This window comes from Lytechinus pictus, chromosome 9 (assembly GCF_037042905.1).
Source record: "Lytechinus pictus isolate F3 Inbred chromosome 9, Lp3.0, whole genome shotgun sequence".
NCBI classification, from domain to species: domain Eukaryota; kingdom Metazoa; phylum Echinodermata; class Echinoidea; order Temnopleuroida; family Toxopneustidae; genus Lytechinus; species Lytechinus pictus.
In genome coordinates, this window is record NC_087253.1 from 25,505,378 (window position 1) to 25,533,299 (window position 27,922).

A 27,922-nucleotide genomic window follows, 5' to 3' on the forward strand; every position below is an offset into this window, starting at 1 on the left:
ATGGCACAGACGACGGAGTATGGAACGCCATACACCCAAGACAAGGTCACTAAAGCCAAAGTTACACTGGAAAGCTTCTATTCTAATCTATGGATGCAGAAAGAAGAAAGGTTAACGAGGTATGTATTTCTATTCCATGTCGACTTGATGTCAACACATACCCATGTCGGCATCAACATAGGCATGTCCGTCACCACACGTCAACGTTATTGTCGTCGTAGAGGTCAGCATGTTAACTATTACTAAACAGTAACACATGTTGACATAAATTTTGACTTACATGTACATGTATGTCAACATTAACATCGGTTTTGTTGACATTAGAATTATGAACGTGTCTTGACATAACCATGCTACATTTCAACATTACTACTTGATTGTTTATCCCAGTGAATTCGTCCGAGGCCTATTGAAAATGCAAAAAAAATCTTTCTTTTTTAAAATTTGCTTTTGGCTCTCAAGTTACTCCTGTTACATCCATAATTGATTTTTACAAAGTATGAAAATGAATAGAAAATCGTTGTAGGAGCAAATGCAGATTAATTATTAAAGGAAAATGAAACTCTTGGAGCAAGTTAGCCTTTGTGAAAGCAGAAAAATCAAAGAATAAGATCAACAAAAGTTTGAGTAAAATAGGACTAGCAATAGAAGAGTTATGAGCATTTGAATGTCGAGATCACTAAAGCTATGGAGATCCTCCCATTGGCAATGCGACCAAGATCTATGATGTCACAGATGAACAACTCTCCCCTTTTGGACACTGAAAATATACCCCAAAACGTCTCTTTTTGCTCATTCTAATCATATGACAAACGATTCATCAATGATATAATGTTGTGAAACCTCTGTACTTGTCCTCTCATAAAGAGAACACCTCACCTTGTGATAGACTCTGTAAAAGTGAGAATATAAGTGAAATAAGTACTAAAGTAACGAGGGAGTTGTACGTGTGTGACATCACAGATCTTGGTCGCATTGCCTTAGGGAGGAACTACATGGCATTAGTGATCTCAATATTCAAATGCTCATAACTTTCTTATTATTCATTCAATCTTCCTCAAACTTTCAACAAAATGTTTCTTTGATTTTTCTTTTTGATATGGATTCAGCTGGTTTCAAGGGTTTCATTCTCCTTTAAGTACTTTGGGAATATGTTATACCTCTATGGGTTGATGGAACATCCTTTTCTTTGGCAAGCCCCCCCCCCCTCTTTGTTTTACTTTGAATTACAAATCATCTTAAAATGGAATTTAATACCAAACCATGGTCATTCTTCAAGGAAACAAAAGTTTTGGTGATACCGGTAGTATGTGGAAAGGAGACGTAGGTTTGTTGAAGGAGGGATGGACGGATATCGTGACAGCGGGGTACTCATTAGAGAACTTGGACTAGGCAGGGTGCCTTCAAGGATGACCTAATTCATATACATGGGACTAGACCAGGGCCCCGTCTTACAAAGAGTTACGATTGATCCGATCAATCTCATTCTCAACTATATGGAAATCCATCAATGTCATAATTTTTTTTTCTTTAGGAAATTTGCACAATGTCCTTTGGAAACCAAGAGAAGCATACTGAGTCAAGAAAACAGTGAATGTTTGAATATACATCATATCTAGAAAATATTTTGAACAACTTTGTATTTAAGATGTTGACGTTGCTGGCCGTCCTGTAGTTGTGGTTGATCGGATCAATCGCAACTCTTTGTAAGACAGAGCCCTGATCATGGGCATGCCATAGCTGATATGCTAGACCTGTACATGTTGTTTCTCATCAACCCAGCATGCTGAATCAAAATATAATCCAGTTCATGTTTCATTCGTATCTACATGTACATGTATGATGACCTTGAATATCCATAGATATTTTGAATCATAAAGTAGTCCTGGGCCCCGTTTTACAAATAGGTACGATTGATCCGATCAACTTCAAATATATTTTTTTAGATATGAGGTATATTCATAACTTCATTGTTTTTTGGACAATTCAGTGTGCTTCTCTTTGTTCACTTGTACATGTACATTGTGAAAATTTTCTGAAGAAAAAAAATTGACATTGATGGATTTGTAAGACAGGGCCCAGTTCTGTACACTTTATGAAATAATCTATTTTATAAAATGTGAAAGGGGTGTCTCCTTAGAGCTTTTTTATTTAATTCCCTTATAAAAATAAACAGTTCATAACATGTACACCTGGGATTCATTGATTACATTATAAAATAAGTAATGAATGGTGAACCAACTTGGTGATGAATCCACAAACAGTTCTGCTTTCTTACGAATGATTTTAAGCTTGTTTCCGGATCAGTTTATAGCTCGGGATAATTAGAGGACTCAGGTTGATACCCACAGGCCTGTAATTACTCTAAAAGGGGTGGTTAGAATTACTTGAATTGACCAGGCAGGGGGGCTCCCTCATTGACCCATTCATGGAACTTGACCAGAAAGTTCTGCATCAAGGTTAACCACAATAATTTAAGAAGTTTTTAATAACAGAAATTGACCAAATGGTATTGGGTGGAGAAAGGGGGTGGGGGGGGGGGGTCAGTACAATAATGAAAGCATGCAAAATATATGTAGAATAGAGTTAAACTGGAGATTGCAAATATTATAATAATAATATGCAACATTTGAGCTTAATTAAATGCGGAATACTATTACTCCGGCTTGAGCTTGATCGTGTGCTCGAGCATTCAAGGAATTCTTTCCTACCTGGTACCCATTTACTACACCTGGGTGGAGAGTGGCAAATGGAGATAAATGCCTTGCCAAACAAAGGACTTGAGTGCCATGGTGGGATTCGAACCCCGGACCTTGTGGTTTAAAGTCTGAATGCTTATATCCACTGAGCCTTAACACTTCCAACATAAATGAAATCACTGGAAATTAGGCAGTAGCTGGGATTTGAACCTACGACCCTTGGTTTCAAAGGTGAGAGTCAGAGCCATCAGACAACAGCTCTCTCAGCAGTCACCCCCAAATAGCGGATCCCCAAGTCAAAACCAACGAAAGTTGGTGGACTGAGATAGTAGATTATCCGAAGATTTGCAACAGACGAACAAGTGGAAATATGTTGTTGTCCAGAGTCAAGGGACTCCGATGCTGCCTCGGTCCACCAACTTTCGACAAAAGCCTCTCAGCTCTCCATTGCGATTTGACTTGCATTTCCAAAGGAATTGGTGCGTTTTAGAAAGTTTCCCCGTAGTAAATGCGAGAAATCTGGAATAGCTCATGAGGGCAGGTGCATATTTTTAGGAGGCTAATGAAATCATATTCTTAAATGAGAGATGTCCTCACATGAACCTGAAGGTATCAACATCAGACCATAGCCCCAGGGAAATCTAACAGACAGATGAGAAAATTGGATGTGATTTATACATCTTCACTTCGAATGATGTATCACCCTCATTTAGACCACAGAGATTCATCGTATGCAGCTGTTTAAAAAATATAACTTTGTATGAATATGACATTTCCTTTTTAACAGTTTTTGTGTTACATGTACATAAGGCAGAAAACAGCATGGAAGATAGAGTGTATTTCTTCTAAAAATTTTTTTAGACAGCCTGGCAGTTGAAGGCACATGGTGGTCGGTAGGCCTCAAATGATTTTTTTCTTCTTGGAGTCAGAGAGGAGGGGGGGTGTCTCCTTTGGAAGAAAAGTAGCCGTGATGAACCCTTTTGCGTTGGTCTTGCCCAACATTAAAAAAAAATAATTAAGAGGTATAAAGACCATGTGCGGTCGTCCTGAGCATCAAGGTCACTCAACCATCACATTTTTACCTCTTCAGTTGGGCAAGACCAATTTTCTTTACTATCACAGCGAAAAATGGGGATTAATGAAAAAAAAAAGAGTTTGAAAAAAATCTTATTCCAACAAGAGTGCATTAAGATTAATCAGTTGGACATCCAAGACTATGAAATAGTGATCTACATGTGTAATTGACAAATAAAGCCCTATACTGTCCTGGGGTCCGTTGCAGAAAGAGTTGCGTTTAAAACGCAAGCCAAAAAATCAATCGCAAGTCCCAAATGCGCGCTGTTGATTTTTAGAGTTGCGATTAATTGCAACTCTTTCTGCAACGGGCCCCAGGGGTACTTGCAGGGTTTCAGGGATGGGGCTGTTGCTAGATTGTCCTCTGAGATTTGCATCTTGTGAACTTTAAAATGTCAAGCATGTCTCTTTCTCTCTGGAGTCACATTTATATTTCAAAGGGTGGGACACAAGGTTTGAAAGATGTGGTGGTGGTGGATGATGGGGGGAGTGATGATTGAAGAATAAAGACAGAATGGCTCGTATTCTGATAGCAGGTTTAACTTAAACTCAGGTTTAAAGTTTTGGTTTAAGTATGGATAGCCAATTGTTACATAAATCACTAACAGTAGAGATATCATACTTCAGCTCATTTGGCTCTCAAATCATTCATAATTGTCTAGGAGGTATAAATAGATTATTGTCTTTGCCATCGATGAATCAGGAAAGAGCACAGTGAACATAAGAAACATACAACTTAATAAATTTTTTTATACTTTTGGCTTCCCATACTTAACCACATCTTTAAAACTGAGTTTAAGTTAAACCTGCTATCAGAATACGGGCCAATAGGTTTAGGCAGGACTCCACACTAACCTTTTTTCTTACTGGGACAACCTATTCATGTTGGACCAGTAGAAACCCAGTTTTTCCATTTACTGGTCTGAACCTAAAATTTACTGGTCCCACAAAATAAAGAAAAACATAAAAAGACTTTGAGTTTATTTTGCTGTCTTTTATTGCTTTTATTGCCCCCCCCCCCAAAAAAAAAAAACAGTACACACACTCACAACATAGTTCATGAGAGCCATGATTTCTCAATTTTGGAAAGCCATTTTTTAAGATGCCAGAGCCATACAAAAGAGGAGAAAATTTCAGTTGTATCAGTTTGATATATTTCTTACTGGTCATGTTGGACCAGTAAATCTGGCTATTTCTGATAAGTTACTGGCCCGACAGCAATTTTTACTGGTCAGGGACCGTCAGACCGGTGCCAGTGTCACGTGCTGGTTTAGGGGGCTGGGATGAGAAAGGAAGTGGAGGGGGGTGCATCTTGCATGTTGCCCCATTCTGCCATTTCTGAATCTTATATTTCCTCTTTCTCTCTCTCTCTCTCTTCTTCTTTAGCCCCTCCATTCTCACCTTACTTTGTTATTTCTCTGATATACGAATATACACGTGCGTAGCATTTGAACACTAATTGGTTCAAATGCTATGCACGTGTATATTCGTACATTATTATTGTCTAGTATGTGATTGTTTGATTTTCTGTAAATATGTTCATTTTCCATGCAATGTTATGTATGTTCAATGCCCGGGGGGGGGGGGGGCACTCAGTATATAATGCATAGTGGGTATGTGCTGCGGAGGGGACCCCCATTTTTACACTCAAATTTCCGTTCCAAGGCATACATGTAGCCAGTGGCGGACCGTGACCCGGAGGAGACAAAGCATTGGGGGGGCACATCATTGTTCACAAACAATACAGTGCCCCCCCAATGCTTTGTCTCCTCCGGGTCACGGTCCGCTACTGCATGTAGCATTTTTGTCTTTAATATAGAGAAAAAGAACAAAGAAATCCGCTCCAAAGCTTCGCATATTTTCTGTTACGTCGTTCCGGCCGCAAGTTGATCTGCTACAATGAGCCGCAATTTTGGTGAAAAGCGGCCGCAGAGCGCTGTCCGACCATCGCCTCTGCGATAGTGCACCCGGGGGGGGGGGGGGGGGGCCACTTCCATTCATGAGTGGATACCACGCGCGACCATGAGATCTCAAAAAGCACCCTAAACACGTATATTCCATATTCTGAAAATGCACCCCTTAACAAGTATTGGTGTGTGAAACCCATTGGCGGCGGAAGCCAAAAATTATCGGGGGGACCACAAATTTTTTTTGACAAGCAAGCCAAAAAAAAAAAAAAAAGTTATCAACAAAAAATTAAGGGGGGGATCGTCCCCCCCACCTAAAATTTAGAGGGGGACACATCCCCCCCGCTTCCGCCGCAACAAGTGCAGCGATATTTCAAACATGGACGTCGGTCGTCGGTTTTACCTTTACCTACATCATTGGGTTTAGTACAGCCCAACTCGCGCAGATTGTACTCTAAACACGTAGTGTTGACTCCTGGGGCAAAAAGTACATCCTTTATAAAAAATTTTAGTCTTGATTGTTTATACCCTCACAAATTTGACCCTAAACATGTAAATTTCCTAGCGAACAAAATAACCTTTTTTCATTTTTTTGTGTTTTTGAAACCCTTATTACGTTACGTACGTAACGTGCCCTATCTTGAAAAAGACATCCTTTTTACATGTTTTTTTGGTGGCGCATGGTATCCACTCGTCAATGTAAGTGGCCCCTCCCCGGGTAGCGCACCCGGCGCCCGTGCCGCCGGGCTAGCTGCATGCACGTATGCCCGTTCCATAGGGATGCATACGCACTCACACGCAGGCGACCCGTTCCAAGGACCCCCGTTTTCACAAACATTTGGAGTTCCGAAGCCCGTTCCGAGGACCATTTTTTTTTACAGTAAGCCCGCTCCAAGGCCCCCGTTTTTGTCTCGCCCACGGCACATACCTACTTCTTTTTTTGTCAAGTACCCCCCTGGGGTTCAATGCCATGTAAAAATGCAAATTTCAATTTATTTATTTGGACAATAAATGCTACCTTATGAACCATATGGCCCGAATTCACAAAGGTGGTTTTGAATACCCACGGTTGAGTCCATGGTTTATGCAGATTTCCTGTATAAATTACGCTTAATTTAGCGCGTATCGGGCGCGTGTATAAAACATGTCCAATGCTGATACGCGCTTTTGTCACAGTGCGCCAAATTGACGCCTGTTACCATGGTTAGATACGCTATTTAATTCATGAGTCCGCTGTTTGAAGAGTGGACTCATGAATAAAAACAGTGGACTCATGAATAAAATAGTGTTGATAACCACGGCAACAGGCGTCAATTTGGCGCACTGTGACAAAAGCGCGCATCAGCATAGGACATTCTTAATATACGCGGTAAATTAAGCGTAATTCATACAGGAAATCTGCATAAACCATGGACTCAACCGTGGGTTTTCAAAACCACCTTTGTGAATTCGGGCCTATGTGTGTGGGTGTACATTTGTAAGTGTCCGTCTCTCTTTTTTGTCATTTTTCCCCCGTCTGTGTGTATCTCCCCTCTCTGTCTCTCTTTCTTTTCCTACTTTGCTATTATTTGGATGAATCTGCTCAAATTGCTCACAGTTTATACATGTAGATACTTTATACAGGAACTTCCTTTATTACTTTCTCTCTATATACGTGTATCCCCCTCTCTCTTTCTCTCTCTCTCTTCCATTTTCGTTCACCCTCCATTGGCGGTCAGTAGAATGGTTTCTAAAGGCCTTACCTTTCTGACATTTACCCTGCCCACTTCATCTCACCCAGAGATCACGAGATCGGGGCCCTACAACACAAAGGCTTCTGGTGGATTGCAAACATGAAAACACCATTCTGATTGGTTCCAGGTTAATGTTTTGAATGAAGTGCACATGCATCATTGAGCCTGATTGGCCAATATAGTAATTCAGTGATTGTTTGCAAACCTCTTTTGTAACAGGGTCTTGGTTATCCCACTCAAGATTACCCTTTGCTTGTATATGTATGCAGAGAGATGTCCAGCAATTTCTAACCTACATTTCAAGAGGTCGTACAAAAACAAGTATTTTTAAATTGATAGTAGACTGATTTTTTATCCATATTTCATTGTGTAATTATAGTTAATTCTGTATTATGTTGTTGCACTCCTTTCTTTCCTCTCTCTCTTACCTCTCTCTATCTTCCTGCTCTTTCTATTTTTTTGTGCAACTTTTATTGTAAATTAAGCATACTCAGTATTTTAAATTAATTAAGTTTGTATGCATTTTTATCGTTGTTTGATATTTTTAATGTAACAGGACCGTGTTGAAAAACAGTGTATTTTATCTGAACATGTTATCCTGTATAAAGATGTTTTAATAAATAAATAAATAAACAATCTAAACTGTTTTCATCTGGCTGTTGAAAACATTTTGGAAATAGGGGTAAGGGGGTGGGGGGGGGGGTAGTCATTTTCCTTTCTGTTTATTGTGCATTGATGAAATGTAATGTGGGGGGGGGGGTAGATTTGGTTTTGAAAGAGTTTGCTTTTTTAAGCTGCCTGCCGGACTGGGATTCAGTATGACATGTATGTAGCCTACAAGTAGTTTCTACATATATGGGCTATTCCACGGTTACTCACGTTACATTTGGAGACACCTTGACTCATACTTGGAGCTGTTACTCCATTATTATTGATAGGAACTAAACATCTCCTTATCACAACAAAGTACACAGTCTGACTATCCTTTGTATAAAAACAAAACTTTGGAAATTTTATTATGCTCCTGGCAAATCTTTGGAATGTGTCGGTTACTCACGTTACATGATTTGGACATGCATAAAATGAAAAGTCGACATAAGTGAAAAGTCTCCTCATACAAGGCTTTTATGAAAGTTGATTATATCCATTTCAAAGAAGTATATTAGGGAGACAAACTTTGTACATAATTAAAAAAATAAAGAACACATGGTTTTTACTTGGGGTGCAGATAATATGGTTACTCACGTTACGGTTTATACTCACGTTACATTTTGTCCATGTATGGTTAACAACACAAATGTCATTAAAAATTCAATAATGTGTGTAAAATTCATTGCTAGGAACATCAAAAAGAGATTTTATACAAAAAAATTGAAATATTGGAGCTTTATTAGGGAGTAAGAGGGAAAAGTATGATTTTGCTTACTAATTATGCATAAATTAGCATAATTGCTTAATACCAATTTGCATGAAATAAATTACTGTATAGTATTGTAGATTATGTCCAAGACAACCTGCGTGCAAATTTTCGGCGTGATCGTGCGGCCAATGGCCGAGATCTCAAGGGGGGCCTGGGAGGCCCCACTCACCCCCCCCCCCCGGGCCATATTAACTCCCAAAATACCCCAGCCTAGATAGGGTTACAGGTAAGGACATTCAATGTGTTGTTCGAACACTCTTTAAAGTTTGGTTAATCAAAACCAAGTCTTACTAACATTTGCACTCTCGCATTGTGAATACTTCTACTAATATTCAATTTTTTTGTGTGATTGTATGACCACTGATATTTTGATGAACAAAGAGTCACATCAAAGAGGTGAACCCTCATTTTGCTTTTAATTAATCAAAAATAACTTCACAACTCACCATGAGACTTAAAACTTGACATCCCACTGAAAATATTACCTCACTGCATGATTTTTTCCTGGTTACTCACATTACATGATGGTTACTCACGTTACAAGGTTACTCACATTACAGTTTTTCTTCATCATTTTTATAAAAAATTGTACTTTTTAATGATTTTGATAGTCATCACTGTGTCAAAGATTGTTTGAAGGAAGAGAATTTAAAATCCCACCAATTAACTGTGAAGAATTTTTCTCTCAGAAAACAAAGTCAGTTTTTTCGGTTACTCACGTTACATCACCTGAGCAGGTTGCAATATTCATTTTTGAATGAGTACTACAAATTTACTTGAAAAGCTGTTGTGTATTTTAGGTAATTTGACTCTTCTAAACTTCAGAAATATATAAATTGGTATGTTGTTGCAATAACAAAATGGTAATAAGGCATATTTCATTTTTCACTATTTTTCTTGTATTTTGGTACAGAGTGGAAGACACAACTTTTGACCATTTTTTTCCAAAGTATACATATGAAAATAAACTTTTTATTTCTTGTTCCTGAAACTATCATGCATGAAGGACTTAAAGTATTAAAAAATTCAAGAAAATATTGAATTTGAATTTTTAAGCTCATGTCCACCAACCTGTGGAATTGCCCATATGATCTTTGTAGGTTTGCATGGTGGAGTTTATAACGTGGAGAAGGTTTACGGTTCTACATGTGTAATTTGAAGAAGGGAAAGGAAATACAGGCAGAAAAATTGAAATGGAAAGACGAGATAGGATGAAAAGAGGAAATTAGAAGTATTCTTTTCTTGAAAGTGAGTGAAGTCCTGAAGTGAAAAGGATTGTAAACTAGATGAGATGAGCTGAATATGGATTGAGTAGCGATGGTTTGAGTAGTAGCAGGATGAAGTGAAGAGAGGTTACTCGTTTCAACATGTAGAAAATTGTCCTTTCGGTTCCTTGCAGCGAGACTAAGTGTGGCTATCCAATGAGAATTACTGTTGACATCTATCAGATATCTCTTGGGATATCTGGTATGACTCGAAGGCGTAATACTGTCTCTATTCATAATGTCAAGTGGACATTAGCATTTATAAAATCATCAAGGAATCATTGATGTGTGTGTACTGGGGAGCATATGAAGAGTCTTTTCAGTGATTTTTGACTGACGAATTTGCGAACCAGCTCCGCCTTTATGATGCCAACTTCATATTTTAGTCAAAAAGCATCTTTAACCCATAATCTGCTAGAATTACACGTAGCCTACGGGGTCCCCATCACTGCAGCCCCTATTTTACTACACTGAATGTAATTTTAACTCCATCTTCAAAAATATTCTTTAAAAATCAATCAAGAGGAGATTGATTATGATCTTGATAATGATAATAAATAATATAGGGTATTTATATTGCGGACATATCCACCTTGTTAGGTGCTCAAGGCGCTCCTATATTACCCGGCTAAGCTAGGCGTTCATAGCGCACACAGCTTTTTAAGGAATTACTTCCTACCGGTACCCATTTACCTCACCTGGGTTGAGTGCAGCACATTGTGGATCAGTTTCTTGCCGAAGGAAATTACGCCATGGCTGGGATTCGAACCCACGACCCTCTGTTTCAAAGTCCGAAGACAAATCCACTGGGCCACAACGCTCCATCTTGGTATCATATGAAAGGTTATAAGTTAACGTTTCCTATGATACCATTTCATTGGCGTTTCGGTGTAATACGACGCTGTTATTACGTAATAATTCAGAGTGGGCATGTCCAGCCATTTAGTCATAATACACTATTACTTTTTCTCTTGGTGGCCCGAATGGTCCACCAAATTATCAATTTCACATTCTTGGTGGCCTGTTAGGAAAATTTGGTGGCCCTAAAACAATAGAAAACATTAGAATTTATTGAAAATTAAGTACTGCCTGCCAACCAGTACGTTTTTTCAACCAAAATAGGGTAGTACGTTTTTTCTTTAAAAAATATGTTTTTGTAAAAATAAAAAATAAAAAAAAAAATATATTTTTTTTTACAAAATCGTAATTTATTGAGAAAAATCATCTCTATATGTCTCTATTTCTTCCACAAATATGGTTATTAGATCAATGTAATTTCAGGTAACTTTTTTTTTCAATCATTTGTTAAAACCAGGGTGAGATATACACATGTTGAATTTTTTTTTTTCATCTGCAAGAGCAGTGCGCATTTTAGCTTGCATGCAGCTACTCTCATTTTTGGTTGCCCCTGGCCACTGCTAATGTCGAGCCCTGCATAATAGCAGATATGTTTATTTGATATGCAGACACAGACCCTCATGGACGTACCTTAATGATTAATTGGGACTTTGAAAGAGTCAAGGGTCCCATAACACAAAGGCTCGAATTCACAAAGGTGGTTTTGAAAACCCACGGTTGAATCCATGGTTTGTGCAGATTTCCTGTATAAATCACGCTACCGCGTATAGGGCACGTGTATAAAAAATGTCCAATGCTGATGCGCGCTATTGTTACAGTGTGCCAAATTGACGCCTGTTACCATGGTTAGGTATGCTATTTCATTCATGAGTCCACTGTTTGAAGAGTGGACTCACTAATTCAAAACAGTGGACTCATGAATAAAATAGCGTACTTAACCATGGCAACAGACGTCAATTTGGCGAACTGCAACAAAAGCGCACATTGGATGTTTTTTAATGTACGCGGTAAATAAGCATACATGTAATTTATACCGGAAATCTGCATAAACCATGGGTTCAACCGAGGGTTTTAAAACCACCTTTGTGATTCGGGCCTATGGGTAGCAATTAATCTTATGTTTGATTTTAACCAAATCTAAATTGTAGTCAATGCAATCAATTATAAATAAAATGTTCTACAATGATTGCTAAGCTTTGTGTTATGAGACCTAGCACAATTCTGGGAATAATTTTGCTTTACAAATTTTGAATAGCATTATTGGTCATAAGAGAAAAGCTCTCAATTAAGTAATGTACAGTCCTATGTAAAAATATGCTATACAAAAGACTTTAATGCATAGCAGTCTTTCAAAAACTGTGGAGCAAATTGCAATGCGATACAAGGAAAATTATTCCCTGCAATTTCTTTTTCACATTGAACAAGCTACTTGAGCTCACAGTCTCATTCAGCCCCAGCAAAATTCTAGCTACTTTTCAGGGTGATTGGCAGATCAAAGATTTGTGCCAGCAAACAAGGTAACTTATCCCATCATTTCCTTTTTTTTAATTTTTTTTAATTATCTTTACAGACAAAAGAAGTTAGAAGAAGCAATATCAGGGCTGCCAGAAGAAGATGTAAGTTGAGAAAGTATTTTGTGTTAATGTGTTTTTGTGTGTGTATTACAATTGAGCTTGACTTTTGATCCAAATGAAAGTAAAAAAGATTGTTATATCTCATTTTACCAATCATGTTGTATACATGTACATATTTGTGATATTGAATCAAAGTTAGATTGCCCATGTTGATCTAGTAACGAGGTGTTTCTTTATTAAACTTTTTATTACTGAATAAAGAATTCCACCGGACATCCAGTTCACATTACTTTTAAATTGTTAAGTTGGGAAAATTTTAGAAATACTTCAAGAAGTCAGAAAAATAAAGATAACTTGTGAAATTAATGTCAGTTTTGATAACTAAATTACCCTTCTTTCTTGATAGTTCCTGACATGTACATGTATGAATGATTTGACTATTATATAAATTGTACTATTAAAGGTTTGTATCACAATTTGACTATCCGTAGTTTACATTGTATACCACAATTTTGGACCAGAGTTTAGATTAAAATAGATTTCAGAATACATGTCTTTTATATATTAAAATACCATATTCTTTCATTTTGTTGTATCTCCTTATTGCAGAAAAGGGAGAAAAGAACACAACATGCTCAGAAAGAAACAGAATTCCTCAGATTAAAGAGGTCACGGCTAGGCTGCGAGGACTTTGAATCGTTAAAGGTCATAGGTCGCGGGGCCTTCGGTGAAGTGAGGCTAGTCCAAAAGAAAGACACCGGTCACATCTACGCCATGAAGATATTAAGAAAGTGTGATATGCATGAGAAAGAACAGGTCAGTTACCAGTCTTCAGTGTACTTTTTCAAAATAGTAATATGGAGCCTAGTCATATGATTGGCTGAATTATGTCATGTGACCAGTCATTTATTTTTGCTAATGACTGGTACTTATAACTAGTTCTATCAACCGGTCATGGTTTGCAGATTAGGATGGTTTATCAATTAACAAAACATACAAGTATAATTCACATCATTTTGTGGGGTTATTAGAATAATCAGATAGATGGATAGATAAATGGTATTTATTAAAATTCTCCACATATTGCAGTTAACAAACTGAATTGCATGTGAACTGCAAAGTTAAAAATACAAATATACATTTCATTGAATACATTTTACAATACAATGTTCAAGTGTGCAAAGAAGATAATATACTGTATACCATTGATCTTATGATACAATTAAAACTATTCATGCATAACTGTATATTGTCAGGATCAAGAAAGATTTTTGGAAAGGAGAAGGCAAGGAAAGAGTACAAAGAGTACCTACCATTGTTAATTTGATACAATCAAAATGCCCCCAGCTTTACATTGGGCATGTTAAAACTGTTCCAAAGGACCATGCAATTATTACATCTTTACCTCATCTTTATTGTGTAGTTGGGTAATTGAAACAGGGGACTAGGGTTAGTTTAAAAAGTTTGAGGGGCAATTCATTAATTGTATGGCCCGTATTCGGAAGTCGGGTTTAACTTAGACCATGGTCTAACTCTGTGCTAAAATTATGGGAAGCCAAACGTTTCAAAATTTTGTTTACAGTGAATGCTTCTCATGTTAACTGTGCTCTTCACTAATTATTTAATGGTGAAGACAATTGTCATACTTGTTCTTCCCAGGCAGTTAATAATGTTTTTGGGAGTCAAATGAGCTGATACATTGAACCTCTACTATTAGAGATTTATGTAATAACGGGCTTTCCATAGTTAAACCACAACTTAAAACCAGAGTTTAAATTAAACCCGACTCCAGAATATGGGCCTATATGTTTGTTGGGTAATTAAAACAAGAGACCAGGGTTAGTTTGACTATACAAGTTTGAGGGGGAACTCATTCATTAAATCTTTGATGAGAATAAACATTTTAATTTAACACAGTATCAGCTAGTCATGTGATGAAAATTCCTTCAGAAGACTTTGTCTTTCAGAGACAACAAATTATTAGTTATTGCATTATTCTTGAATATTTTAATTCTTTTATTCCAACCCCGCACAGGTTGCCCATGTACGAGCGGAGCGTGATATACTTGTAGAAGCTGATAATCCCTGGGTTGTCAAGATGTATTATTCCTTCCAAGATCCATACAACTTATACCTCATAATGGAGTTTCTTCCAGGGGGTGAGTATACAAAGATACCACACTCAACGTTAATGTGTAGTATTCCTATATCATAATGGAGTTTCTTCCAGGGGGTGAGTATACAAAGATACCACACTCAACGTTAATGTGTAGTATTCCTATATCATAATGGAGTTTCTTCCAGGGGGTGAGTATACAAAGATACCACACTCAACATTAATGTGTAGTATCATTATATTATAATGGGCTTGCTGGTAAGGGTAGGTATACAAAGATGTCACACTCTATTTTAAGGTGTAGTTTTCCTATATCATAATTGAGTTAACACACTTTACTTTATGGTGGATTTTATGCAAGGTAGAGAGTTTACAAAGTTTCTTCCAAGGTGCGAATATAAAATGTGTAATATTCATTACAATGGATTCTATTCAATAGAAGAAGAAAATAGAGAAAGTTTTACTATTAACTTAACTACTAACTTAAATATTGCCTTTTTACTCTTTTCTCACAATTCTGGGATTTTCGTGAGGAAGACTGAATTTGAAGCCTTTACATGTAATGCCTGAAATTAAACATTTTCAGATTTCCACCATAATTAATCAGATATTATCATGAATATCTGTCTCTGTATTTCAGATGTAAAGATTGTGGTAGTTGCATTTCTTTTTTTTATTTAAAAAGAAAATCGTACAGATACGTGTTTGGACAGACTAAGGGCAAGGGCACCACATTATATTTTATGCATTTTATTTATAAAAAAAACCCCTTGTATATTAAAGACAAGCCCATAGGCAGGCGAGGGGGAGTAGTTGGTTCTGGGTTCGATTGTACCCCCCAAATTTCCCAAAGCAAAAAAGATAGGAAAGGAAAACAGTTTTTCGCGACGAAATGCCAAACAATTTTCACAGAAGACATTTTTTGCTTGTCAAATTTTCAGAGAAGGAATCAAACTCTCTAATTGAAAACCCTGGCTACGGAGCTGTAAAATAAAACAGAAACACTTTAAACCTTCGAAAATCAATATGAACCGCTTATATCTGACATTCTCTTTCATCTCTTCTATTTTTTTCAGGCGATATGATGACGTTACTTATGAAGCGAGAGACGTTATCGGAGGAAGTCACTTTATTCTACATAGCTGAAACAATAATGGCCATCAACTCTATTCATAAACTCAATTTCATTCATAGAGATATCAAGCCAGATAACCTTCTATTAGATGCAAGGGTAAGTATGATAAGAAAGGTTATTTGTTTCATATCATATGGAGCAATGCAAGAAACGTTCACTTCCAAATTGACCGTAAGTCGCGAAATCAAGCATAAGTAATTTGATTGAAAGCAAAAGAGTTGCGATTGATCTGATCATACTCAACTATGGAAAGCCAGCAATGCCCACACCTAAAAATACATTTTTGTTCAAAAATATTTCTGGATATGATGTATTTTCACAAATTCATTGAATTCTTGACAATTTGGTTTGTTTGCCTTTGATACAAAGGACATTTTGCAAATTTCCTGTAGAAAAAATTATGGCACTGATGGATTTCCATAGAGTTACGATTGATTGGATCAGTCGTAACTCTTTTTAGACGGGGCCCAGATAGTAGGAGCACTGATTGCAAAAGTGTGTTTATTATAGGGATTAAAAGCACAAGAGGAATACGAAAATGAGAAAGACTTTTGAAGAAGATCTGAGATTTTGAGATATTGGAGCTTCATAGGAAAAGAGATTCAAGATCCATTTGAATACATGTGATGGGCTAGAATCCTTGATTTGTTGTATAGATTACAATTATGCATCCATATTCACTTTTGTAATTTCTCAATTCTTTTGTTTTGCATTTTCAGGGACACATAAAACTCTCAGATTTTGGTCTTTGTACGGGTCTAAAGAAGTCACACAGAACAGAGTTCTATAGAGACTTATCACAAGCAAGACCGAGTGACTTTTGTAAGTATCGTTATTTTATGAGCTACTATTTTCCTGTTGTTTTAAGTTTATTCACACAGGCCCGTATTCTGAAGTCTGGCTTAATTTAAACTCTGGTTTAAAGTTGTGGTTTAACTATGGATAGCCAATTGTGACAGGTATCTCTAAAGGCGACTGCACACCTTACGACTGGTCTGCGACCTGATTTTGGAATAAAACGTAGTAGAATTTGATGCTAATATTGAGACATGGAATATCTTACTGTGTAATGTTCTAAATCATCGTACGAATACATATGTTCAAATCTGTGAATATGCTATCATCCTTCTTAGAATAAAAGCGAATTTAATATCTAGTCATAATGACGTCATAGCACTCGTACGATTGGCTATGATTTGAAACTAATTTGGCCTTTACTCCAAAATAAAGGCTTGCAACCTTTAAAAATGGTTATATTAGTATTATTTCAATTAATTTTAACCTTAAATAAAATGATACATGTATGTTCCATTCACATCTTCAGAAAATGAGCAAAATGCGATTTGTTCCAAAATCAGATCGCGAACAGTCGTAAGGTGTGCGGTGGCCTTAACAGCACAAGTTAAATTTGTCAGCTCATTTGACACTCATATCATTCATAATTGACACGAAATGATTACTGTGGAAGCGCCGTGGTGTAGCGGTTCTGACTCTCGCCTTGTAATCAGAGGGTCATGTGTTCGAATCCCACCATGACCTAGCGTCCTTTGGCAAGGCGTCAATCCACAATTTGCCACTCTCCACCCAGGTGTTAAATGGGTACCCGGTAGGATGCGAAAGCCTATGTAGTACGCCTAGCAATTGAGTCTTGAAACTCTTGTTGGAATGCTCCCCAGGGAGTGGAGAAGAGGCGTACATTGTATGCGGGCATGCAAGGATCCGATGACCGGGGTAATAATATATCTGTAAAGCGCTTAGAGACATCGTTCCGATGTGTTAGGCGCTATATAAATGCAGAATATTATTACTGAGAACATCAATATAACTTGAAGGAGTCAAGTAAAAATTAGAAACATATATCATAAATGCAATTTTGAAATTGTTGGCTTCCCATAATTTTAGCACCGAGTTAGACCATGGCCTAAGTTAAACCGGAATTTAGAATTAGGGCCACAGTCTACAAATATATTATCTTTTAATTCAAGCTTTAATGGCCTTGTACTGTAGTTGAATAATTGAAATAAAACTTAAAATTGAGAAATCAAAATCGATGAGACAACAATATTCTCTAGTCCAGAACTTTTATAGGATAAAGTGCAATGGATCACACAGATATGAGTATTTACAATTTACAATATTTTGATTTGTTTGTATTTAGCTGCTAGTTCGTGTAAACCTATGGATTCCAAGAGGCTAGCGGAGAGCTGGAAGAGAAACAGGAGAGCACTGGTGAGATATCTTTGATAGTTATTCCTTTAGATAAAGGAATGTTTCACGCAAGATATGACAGCATATATTCACTTGGTCTGCATGCTGTTGGTCTAATCTTATGACAGTCTTATACCACATGGGATAAGCCCATTTGGTTTTCTCTCAATTTTGATATATTCTGGTCTACACTATATTTGGTCTAATGCCTATTTAGTCTTTGGACTCTTTGGCCCGAATTCACAAAGGTGGTTTTGAAAACACACGGTTGAGTCAATGGTTTATGTAGATTTCCTGTATAAATTACGCTTATTTTACCATGTATATTAAAAAATGTCCAATGTTGATATGCGCTTCTGTCACAGTTCGCCAAATTGACGCCTGTTACTGTGGTTATCCACGCTATTTTCCCCTGTTTTGAATTAATAAGTCCACTCTTCAAACAGTGGACTCATGAATAAAATAGCGTATCTAACCATGGTAACAGGCGTCAATTTGGCGCTCTGACAAAAGCGCGCATCAGCATCGGACATTTTTATACACGCGCCTGATACGCGCTAAATTAAGCGTAATTTATACAGGAAATCTGCATAAATCATGAATTCAACCGTGGGTTTTCAAAACCACCTTTGTGAATTAGGGCCTTTGTCTGCTTGTTATTTTTTACTTTGTCAAAAAAGAATTGGTTCCTTAACACTACATCTGACTATATAGACTAATGGTGTTGAACCAAGTGGATATTAGGTGAAATGGGTAGAGCCTAACTGGAAATTAGACATAAGGGTTAATCCGAAAAGTATTCACATCAACCCTAAATATCTGGGCCCCGTCTTATAAAGGGTTACGATTGATCCGATCAACCACAATTATGGAGAGCCAGCAATGTCAACATCTAAAATACATGTTTGCTTAGAATAATTTCTAGATATGATTCATACATTCATAGTTTTCTAGAATAGTCAGTGTGCTTCTCTTTGTTTTCAAAGGACATTGTGCAAATTTCCTGAAGAATAAAATTATGACAATGATGGATTTTCATATACTTGAGGTTGATCGGATCAAATGTAACTCTTTGTAAGAAAAGGCCAAAGTATCCTCCTGAAGTGGTTTGTCTGTGTTTTCTCTTTGATATAAAATCTTAGATTGCTCTCAAATAATCTTGGAACGAGCTATTCATGAATCGAAAGGAGTCAAGAAAATGGAGGGTCAGACATACGAAAAGGTTGATATATAATGGGATTGCCCTTCATAAACTAAAATGGTGTTTTTATATCTTTCTTCAAGGCATATTCAACGGTCGGCACGCCCGACTACATCGCCCCCGAAGTATTCCTCCAGACGGGCTACTCCCATGTGTGTGATTGGTGGTCGTTAGGCGTGGTCATGTACGAGATGCTGATTGGCTACCCACCCTTCTGCTCCGAAACCCCTCAGGAAACGTACAGAAAGGTCATGCACTGGAGAGAAACGCTCCAGTTCCCGGTCGAGATTCCGATATCAAATGAAGCCAAAAATATGATCCAAAGGTATTTCGTCATTTAATTAAATATTGGTTTGACCAACTTTCTGGTATTCATGTAATTTATTTAGTCATTCATTCATCTTATCTATTCATAACTCTAAACAATTTATTGATTCATTTATCCATCCATCCATCTATCCATCTATTCATCCATCCATCCATCCATCTATTCATCCATCCATCCATCTATTCATCCATCCATCCATTCATCATCCATCCACCCACCCATCCATCCATCTATCTATTCATTCATCCATTTGCTCACTCATTCATCCATTCGTTCACAATATTCATCCACCCATTCTTCCATCCATCCTTTCTGTCATCCATCCATTCTTTCATTCATTCATTCATCCATCCAATCACTCACCCATCTATCTGTTTATTCTTCTATCAAAATCTTCAAATCTTTCATTCATTTATACATATACAGTTGAGGCCAGAAGTTTAATACACCCAAGAAATACAAAGAAAAGTTGACACTTGCCAAACATCATAAAATTTACTGTATCTTATAAAATATTTGTGCTATCATGACATATTTGATATAAAAAAAATGAGTATGTCATGCCCCTTCATCACATTGCTTTGTCATCAGGAGCTGAAAAAATATTTAGGTGTCATTTTTTCCCCCAAATCTCATATTTTAGACAAATTAAAAGTAAAAACTTGACAAAAACATTTCATTTTTGTGCTTGTTACTTTTCAACACAAACATTTCAGATTACACTTTTTGTTCAGTGGTGACATATCATGATAGAAAATGTAATATAAATCATAGACTTGACATATATATATTTATATGAAACGATGCTTGAAAATGTAATAACAAACAATAGAATACATTTAGCATGAATATCACTTTTTTTTCTTCGAAGATGATTTCACCTGAAATAAACTTTAATCCCATCGGCATCCCAATCATGTGAAAGAGCTTAATATGCTCTTTCATTTAATACCAAATTCGTCATTTATTTTTGTCTCACCTGCATAGCAGAGTGAGACTATAGGCGCCGCTTTTCCGACGGCGGCGGCGTCAACACCAAATCTTAACTGAAGGTTAAGTTTTTGGAATGACAGCATAACTTAGAAAGTATATGGACCTAGTTCATGAAACTTAGCCATAAGGTTAATCAAGTATTACTGAGCATTCTGCATGAGTTTCGTGTCACATGACCAAGGTCAAAGGTCATTTAGGGTCAATGAACTTAGACCATGTTGGGGGAATCAACAACAAAATCCTAACCTAAGGTTAAGTTTTTGAAATGTCATCATAACTTAGAAAATATATGGACCTAGTTCATGAAACTTGGACATCCTGCATGAGTTTCACGTCACATGACCAAGGTCAAAGGTCATTTAAGGTCAATGAACTTTGGCTAAATTGGGGGTATCTGTTGAATTACCATCATAACTTTGAAAGTTTATGGATCTGATTCATGAAAATTGGACATATTAGTAATCAAGTATCACTGAACATCCTGTGCAAGTTTCAGGTCACATGATTAAGGTCAACGGTCATTTAGGGTCAATGAACTTTGGCCAAATTGGGGGTATTTGTTGAATTACCATCATAACTTTGAAAGTATATTGGTCTAGTTCATAAAACTTGGCCATAAGAGTAATCAAGTATCACAGAACATCCTGTGTGCATTTCAGGTCACATGACCAAGGTCAAAGGTCAATGAACTTTGGCCGTAATGGGGGTATCTGTTTAATTACCATCATAACTTTGAAAAATTATGGATCTGACTCATGAAACTTGGACATAAGAGTAATCAAGTATCACTGAACATCCTGTGCGAGTTTCAGGTCACATGACCAAGGTCAAAGGTCAATGGATATTGGCCATGTTGGGGGTATTTTGTTGAATTACCATCATAACTCTGTAAGTATATTGGTCTAGTTCATAAAACTGGGACATAAGAGTTGTCAAGTATCACTGAACATCTCATGCGAGTTTCAGGTCACATGACCAAAGTCAAAGGTCATTTAAGGTCATTGAACTTTGGCCATTTTAGAGGTAAAATTAGATTGCTGTCATAACTTTCAAAGTTTAGAGATATAGTGTATAAAATGTGGATATAGGGGTAATCAAGTATCCCTGACAAGTTTTAGGTCACATGATCAAGGTCCAATGTCAATGAACGTAGTATTGTATCATTATACATGTATGAATGGTGTTTTTTGTGAATAATTAGTTAAATGGTGTTTTTCAAAGTCGGCACTGCTGCTATATTGAATCGCGTGATGCAGGTGAGACCGCCAGAGGCATTCCACTTGTTTATTTATTTCTGAAGACAGAGTAAATTTTACGATGTTTAGCAAGCGAACAAATTTACTGAATTCCAGGGGTGTATGTAAACTTTTGGCCTCAACTGTATGTCTTTTTTATTTATTTCTTGTTTTATTCATTCATCAATCCATCCATTCATTTGTTTGTTCATACATTAATTCATCCATTTTCCAAATATGAAATAGAATTGAATCGAAAAAGATGAAATTGAAAATAAAATTAACTTCCCGCCAACACATTCCCTTTAGCTCCCAACATGGACAGATTGAAAAATAGTGTTAATACATATTCAATTAGATGTAAAACCTTACAAGTACTTTTAATTTAGTCATGGTTCTTACATGGCAGTCATGAGCCACTTTTTATCATTTTATGATGGCAACATCAGGCCCAAAGAACAATCTGAAAAAAACAAAAATACTTTCCATTGTGGCCCAGTGGATTAGTCTCCTGACTTTGAAACAGAGGGTAGTGGGTTCGAATCCCAGCCATGGCGTAATTTCCTTCAGCTAGAAATTTATCCACATTTTGCTGCACTCAACCCAGGTGGGTGTTTCATAAAGCTGTTCGTAAGTTAAGAGTGACTTTAAGAACGACTGGTGATCCTTTCTTGTGGAAAATGATATATTCATTGGCGATGGTTAAGCGCGTAAGAAAGGATCACCAGTCGTTCTTAAAGTCGCTCTTAACTAACGAACAGCTTTATGAAACGGCCCACTGGTGAGGTGAATGGGTACCCGGCAGAATTAATTCCTTGAATGCATGAGTGCTGAAAGGCAGCTCGAGCTAAAGCCGGGGTAATAATAATGATAACAACAACGCGCCTCGGAATATAATATTTCTAGATAGATGGCGCTATATAAATGCCTATTATTATTCTCTCCCTCTATAGATTTTGTTGTGAATCCGACAAGAGAATTGGTAAGAATGGTGTAGAGGAGATCAAATCCCATGCATTCTTTCATGGTGTTGACTGGGAGCACATCAGGGAACGACCGGCAGCCATACCAATAAACATCAAGAGCTTCGAAGACACCTCCAACTTCGACGAGTTCCCTGAAATCGAACTCAAGCCAAGTATGTTCATTTTGTTGAATTCTTCTTTAATCCATAGTGTTCCCAATCATGTAGTTCCTCTAGGAGCAATTCAGGGAGTACTAGATTCCAATACTCTTTGGCCCGTATTCTGAAGTCACGTTTAACTTAAACCCTGGTTTAAAGTTTTGGTTTAAGTATGGATAGTCAATTGTTACATAAATCACTAACAGTAGAGATATCATATTTCAGCTCATTTGGCTGTCAAATCATTCATAATTGTCTAGAAAGTATAAATAGATGATTGTCTTCAGTTAGTCTTCACCATTGAAGAATCAGGAAAGAGCACAGTAAACATAAGAAACATACAACTTATTACAAATTTTGACACTTTTGGCTTCCCATAATTTTAGCACAGAGTTAGACCATGGTCTAAGTTAACCTGACTTCAGAATACGGGCCATATTTGGGTTTACAAATAATGCGTAGGTGTATACCTTATATGTGTAGTTGGCGATGCAGCGCAATCGAGGGTATATATAATGAGCAGTAAGTACATGTACGAGACACTTGCGATGAGTGCTCTTGCATAATATTGGGAATACCCAAGATGCCAGCAGTGCTACTAAAGGTGTGCATTATTTATTTTATAAAACGAGTTGGTAGTATGAGTTTATATTGGATATTTGTTCGAATCTTTGCAAATTGATTTTCAATCAATCGGAGTCTTTACTTGAGACCTACGCTTGATTATTTTTTTAGTTGCCTGTAGATGCATCTCTACCTGCAAACAGACCCCTAATAAAGAAAAGACAGACAAATTTATTTTCTCTTTCTTCATGTTTGGTTCTCATTTCATTTACCAGTACAAGCAGATTTTTCAAATACTTCAATTTTATTTTTAATTTTTGCAGTTACACCACCACAAGCAACGGGCGAACACATGAAAGACTGGGTCTTCATTAACTACACATTCAAGAGATTTGAAGGGTTAACGCAACGAGGGATGGGTCAACGCCAGTCAACCAGCCTCATCAGGTGAAGACGAAATGCCATGGAAACAGAGCAATCTTACTCCCCCCACCCCTCCCCTCCGTGCACCTGCAGGACAGAATCTGAGGAGGTCACACTTGGAGATATTCTTCGCTTTAATTCTCGCTACTGCAATTTCTGTGACTATAGCTTCACGAAACTTGCCAAAGCAAAGGCACATCGAGTTGCAATGCAGATGAAGAGACCGATACGTTTGAAACTCTATTCATATTAGAATTTATTGAGGGATTACTCAATCCCCCTAGGCAATAGTTAATGATATTCAATATTGTCTCTGTACATTTAAAGGCTACCACACACCTTTACGACTGGTCCACGATCCGATTTTGGAACAAATTGCATTTTGCTCATTTTCTGAAAATGTGAATGAAAAGTATCTTTTTATTTGAGGTTCAAATTAACTGAAAGAATGCTAATATAACAGTTTGGATGATTGCAAGCCTTTATTTTGGAGTAAAGGCCAAATTAATTTCAAAATTGCAGCCAATCGTACGATTGCTATGACGTCATTGCGACTAGGTATTAAATTCACTTTTATTCTGATAAGGATGATAGCATAGTCACAGATTTGAACATAGGTATTTGTACGATGGATTAGAACATTACACGGTAAGATATTCATGTTTTATTATTAGCATCAAAGTCTACATTTAATTCCAAAATCGGGTCGCAGACTTATCGTAAGGTGTGAGGAGGCATGAAGTGATAAAATCTGTTTGATTAGAACTCTACACCCTCCACTTCTGTCTCACTCCTTCTCTCCAGCTGTTTAAAAATCTTCCATGGTTCTTGCGTACTTTTCAATAGTCACACAATCTCTTTAATATGCTCACCAAACCGCTTCATTGTCGATCAGTGTTGCAATATCTTTGCTCTGGTTTTCAAAAAACAAAGTTCTTGCTTTATTACGCTTCTTCCTGTATATTTGAAGTTGCTGCAGGGTTATCGGTAATTGTTAGGAAGGGTACTATTATTGAAGAAATTGTTTTGGGGTTATGTAATCTTAAAACCTGGCTCACATTCAGCAGCTTCTTTTTCTTGGTTTTGTTGAGTGAAATTAATAATAATAATGATATAAAGCATTTATGAGGCGCCAATTATCTATTTTCCTATTTAATGGCGCACTATATATTACCCCGGCTTTAGCTCCAGCTGCTAAAGGTGCTTTGTGCATTCAAGGAATTAATCCTGCCGGGTACCCATTCACCTCGCCTGGGTTGAGTGCAGCACAATGTGGGTAAATATCGTGCTAAAGGAAAACATGCCATGGCTGGGATTCGAACCCTCGTCCCTCTGATTGAAAGACGAGAGTCGTAACCACTAGACCACAATGCCCCCACAAATTAAAATGGATTGGAAAGAAATGTTCTGTTTCAAGATTGAAGGTTATTATCAAGAACTTTTCATGAAATGGAAGGGTACTGTGTACAGAATGCATTTATAAGCGATAGTGTAGGTACAAAGAGCAAATCATAAATGGAAAAAAATCCTATAAACTTCTCTTGATTTTGTGTCTTATTCCGTTGAAAGATGCAGTTTTATTGTTTTTTCTTTTGTTATAGCTTTTGCTGCCATTGTCCGTAAAGTAGGAATCTAGTCTTGATATGAAAATGATTTATATGAAAGCAGAAAACATAGAAATGTTGAAAGTTTGAAAGAAATGGGACGAAGAATAAGAAGTTCTGAATATTTTTAATGAGATCACTAAGACTATGTAAATCTCAAATTGGCAATTGGATGAGTAAATTGTGCTCAAGTTTTTTTAAGAACAGCTCTCCATTTTGGCTTTACATGCAGCCCCCCCCCCCCCATCACCTTAATTTTAGGGCAGTTATCAAGGTATAAGTTGTGCTCAAAATTTACTGAACCCCACCACAAAATACACTCCTTCATGCTGAGTGTTGAATGTAGACAAAAACACTACAATGTTTGGCAAGCCCAGAGAAACAAACTCTACTGAATGTAATATTTTATTGCCTGACTTCACAATTAAATATCTAAAACATGGCAGAAGTTGAGCATGTTAAATATATTTGTTTTCTGGTGGGGTTCACTAACTTTGATCACCACTGTAAATAACATATTGTTCTAGTTCCTCATGAAATAGAAATATTCTGAGTAAATCTTTTGTAAAACACCAGCAAAAATCATTTCATTCATTTTGTTTTCTTATTGGAGCAACTGGAGTTTTCCTACTCTACATGACAATGACATTGGGTGATTTCAAGTCCGGTGTTGGCGTTAGTGTTAGTGTTGGAATTTGGATGGCTTCCCCTAGCTCCAAAATCTTTTCTGAGTTTGTAAAACTGATCCAGATCACATTATTGACATCTCAACAACCAGTGAGTGACTTTTCAGGACCATCTTCATTTTATGTTTGGTGTTATACTCATGTAAAAATTGACCTAACACCAACACCAAAAGGTCAACACTGAACTTGAAATCACCCATTATGTATTGGCCAGTTCAATATACCCTCAATTATAGTGATAACAACTTCTATGTTTTAATAACTGTCTCATATTGCTTGTCTGAGTTTATTCAATATTACTGATTTGCTTTAGTTTACCAACTTGTCTACTATCATTTGGTCTACCATCAGTTTGTCCACTATCCATATGGTCTAATTGCCATTTCATCCACTCATCATTTTGTCTAATAACCAGTTGGTCCAATAGCCTTTTAGTCCACATACCATTTGGTCTAATTGGACTACGTGTTAATTGGGTGAAATGAATTAAAATAAAATAGACCAACTGGTTATGAGAAGAAATGGTTATAGACGAACTGGTGATTAGACAAAGTGATGATTGGACCAAATGGTTATTGTTAGACGAAATGTTGACGGGTGGAATGGCATTAGACTAAACGAAGGTAGACCAAGTGATGAGTTGGCAATAGACAAATTGGAAATTTACCTCTGCTTCATTGTTTTGTCCTTTTCTATTCTTCAAGAAGAACCTGCTATTTCGATTGAATTCCACTGTACCTAAATACAAAGACTTTTCTTTTTTAATATATAACTCGTCCAAAGCTTAAGGATTAGGTTTATCTGATACAATTAATAAAAATATATCCAGGTTAAGATTTTACTCACAAATTATATCAAGAAAAATATAGACGAAATATATAAGTATTCATTTTTGTAGCTAGGTAATTTTTTTTTAGGCTGACTGTAACATTAATGTTAACCATAAACTATAATTTTCATGTGATACATTATATAAACTGTTTTTATCTTCCTATGTGTGGATATATGTATATATATATTTCTTGTGAGTATATATATGTTTATGTATTATGTAGTGGAGTGCCTTGTGTTTGTATATATATATTCATCCACACTGTTTTATTTATGGAGAATACACACAACACTGCTTCTATACTATGAGGTCAAAGTTCACAGGTCACAGGTCAAACTTTGTAAAGCGAATGTAATGATATTTATTTTTGAAATCGGATTGTTTTAATCTACATCGAGGATGTTTGCAGATGAACATGTATATTGTAGTTTTGATATTTGACCTGTGGTTACTATTTTGACCTTTCACCTATGACCCGCTGTTGCTAGGGTAATGACCTGGAGGTCGTATACGAGATTGATGTAACATCTCGCTCTCCAGTGAAATAGGAATAAGAAGGCAGTTAAGTAGACTAAATAAAATTATGAAGTGTAAACAAACATTGGCACAGATGCAGTTGGGGTGGGGAGTTGGTCGGAGGCATTGAAGTGTCATTGATAATTTATCCTCATTGCCCCCCAATTTTTATTTCCAATCTTCACTTCGTCAATACCATACACATCGATTTAAAAAAATTTTGCTTACAGCATTCTGAAAAACAAATACTGCTCTTTATGTTGAATGAGTTAAGAGAAAAAAAGTTCACACCTGAAGAAGGCTGACTATTTTAATTTCAGTTTTATGTTGCCAATTTAATGATCTATTGTGTATACATGTGTAGCCCTCTTTGAACTCGTAAAATGACATTTTGATTAGTGCAAATAAATAGGATACATTGTGCATAA

At 36.8% G+C, this 27,922-nt stretch overlaps 1 protein-coding gene across 1 annotated transcript; it reads left to right on the forward strand.

Moving 5' to 3' along the window:
• LOC129268082 (serine/threonine-protein kinase tricornered-like) lies at positions 1-27,922 on the forward strand. The gene is made up of 10 exons (XM_064104423.1): positions 1-119; positions 12,527-12,572; positions 13,140-13,346; positions 14,566-14,689; positions 15,723-15,877; positions 16,501-16,603; positions 17,940-18,010; positions 19,274-19,515; positions 22,700-22,884; positions 23,757-27,922. The coding sequence occupies exons 1-10, from the start codon at positions 1-3 to the stop codon at positions 23,882-23,884; spliced, it is 1,380 nt and encodes a 459-aa protein (XP_063960493.1). The 3' UTR covers positions 23,885-27,922.

Bases quoted from the DNA above. Each gene is read 5' to 3' on its own strand.
- LOC129268082 (XM_064104423.1), top strand. From the start codon at position 1: ATGGCACAGACGACGGAGTATGGAACGCCATACACCCAAGACAAGGTC. The intron at 16,604-17,939 runs GTAAGTATCGTT...GTTTGTATTTAG, and splicing joins AGCAAGACCGAGTGACTTTT to CTGCTAGTTCGTGTAAACCT. The intron at 18,011-19,273 runs GTGAGATATCTT...TCTTTCTTCAAG, and splicing joins AGAGAAACAGGAGAGCACTG to GCATATTCAACGGTCGGCAC.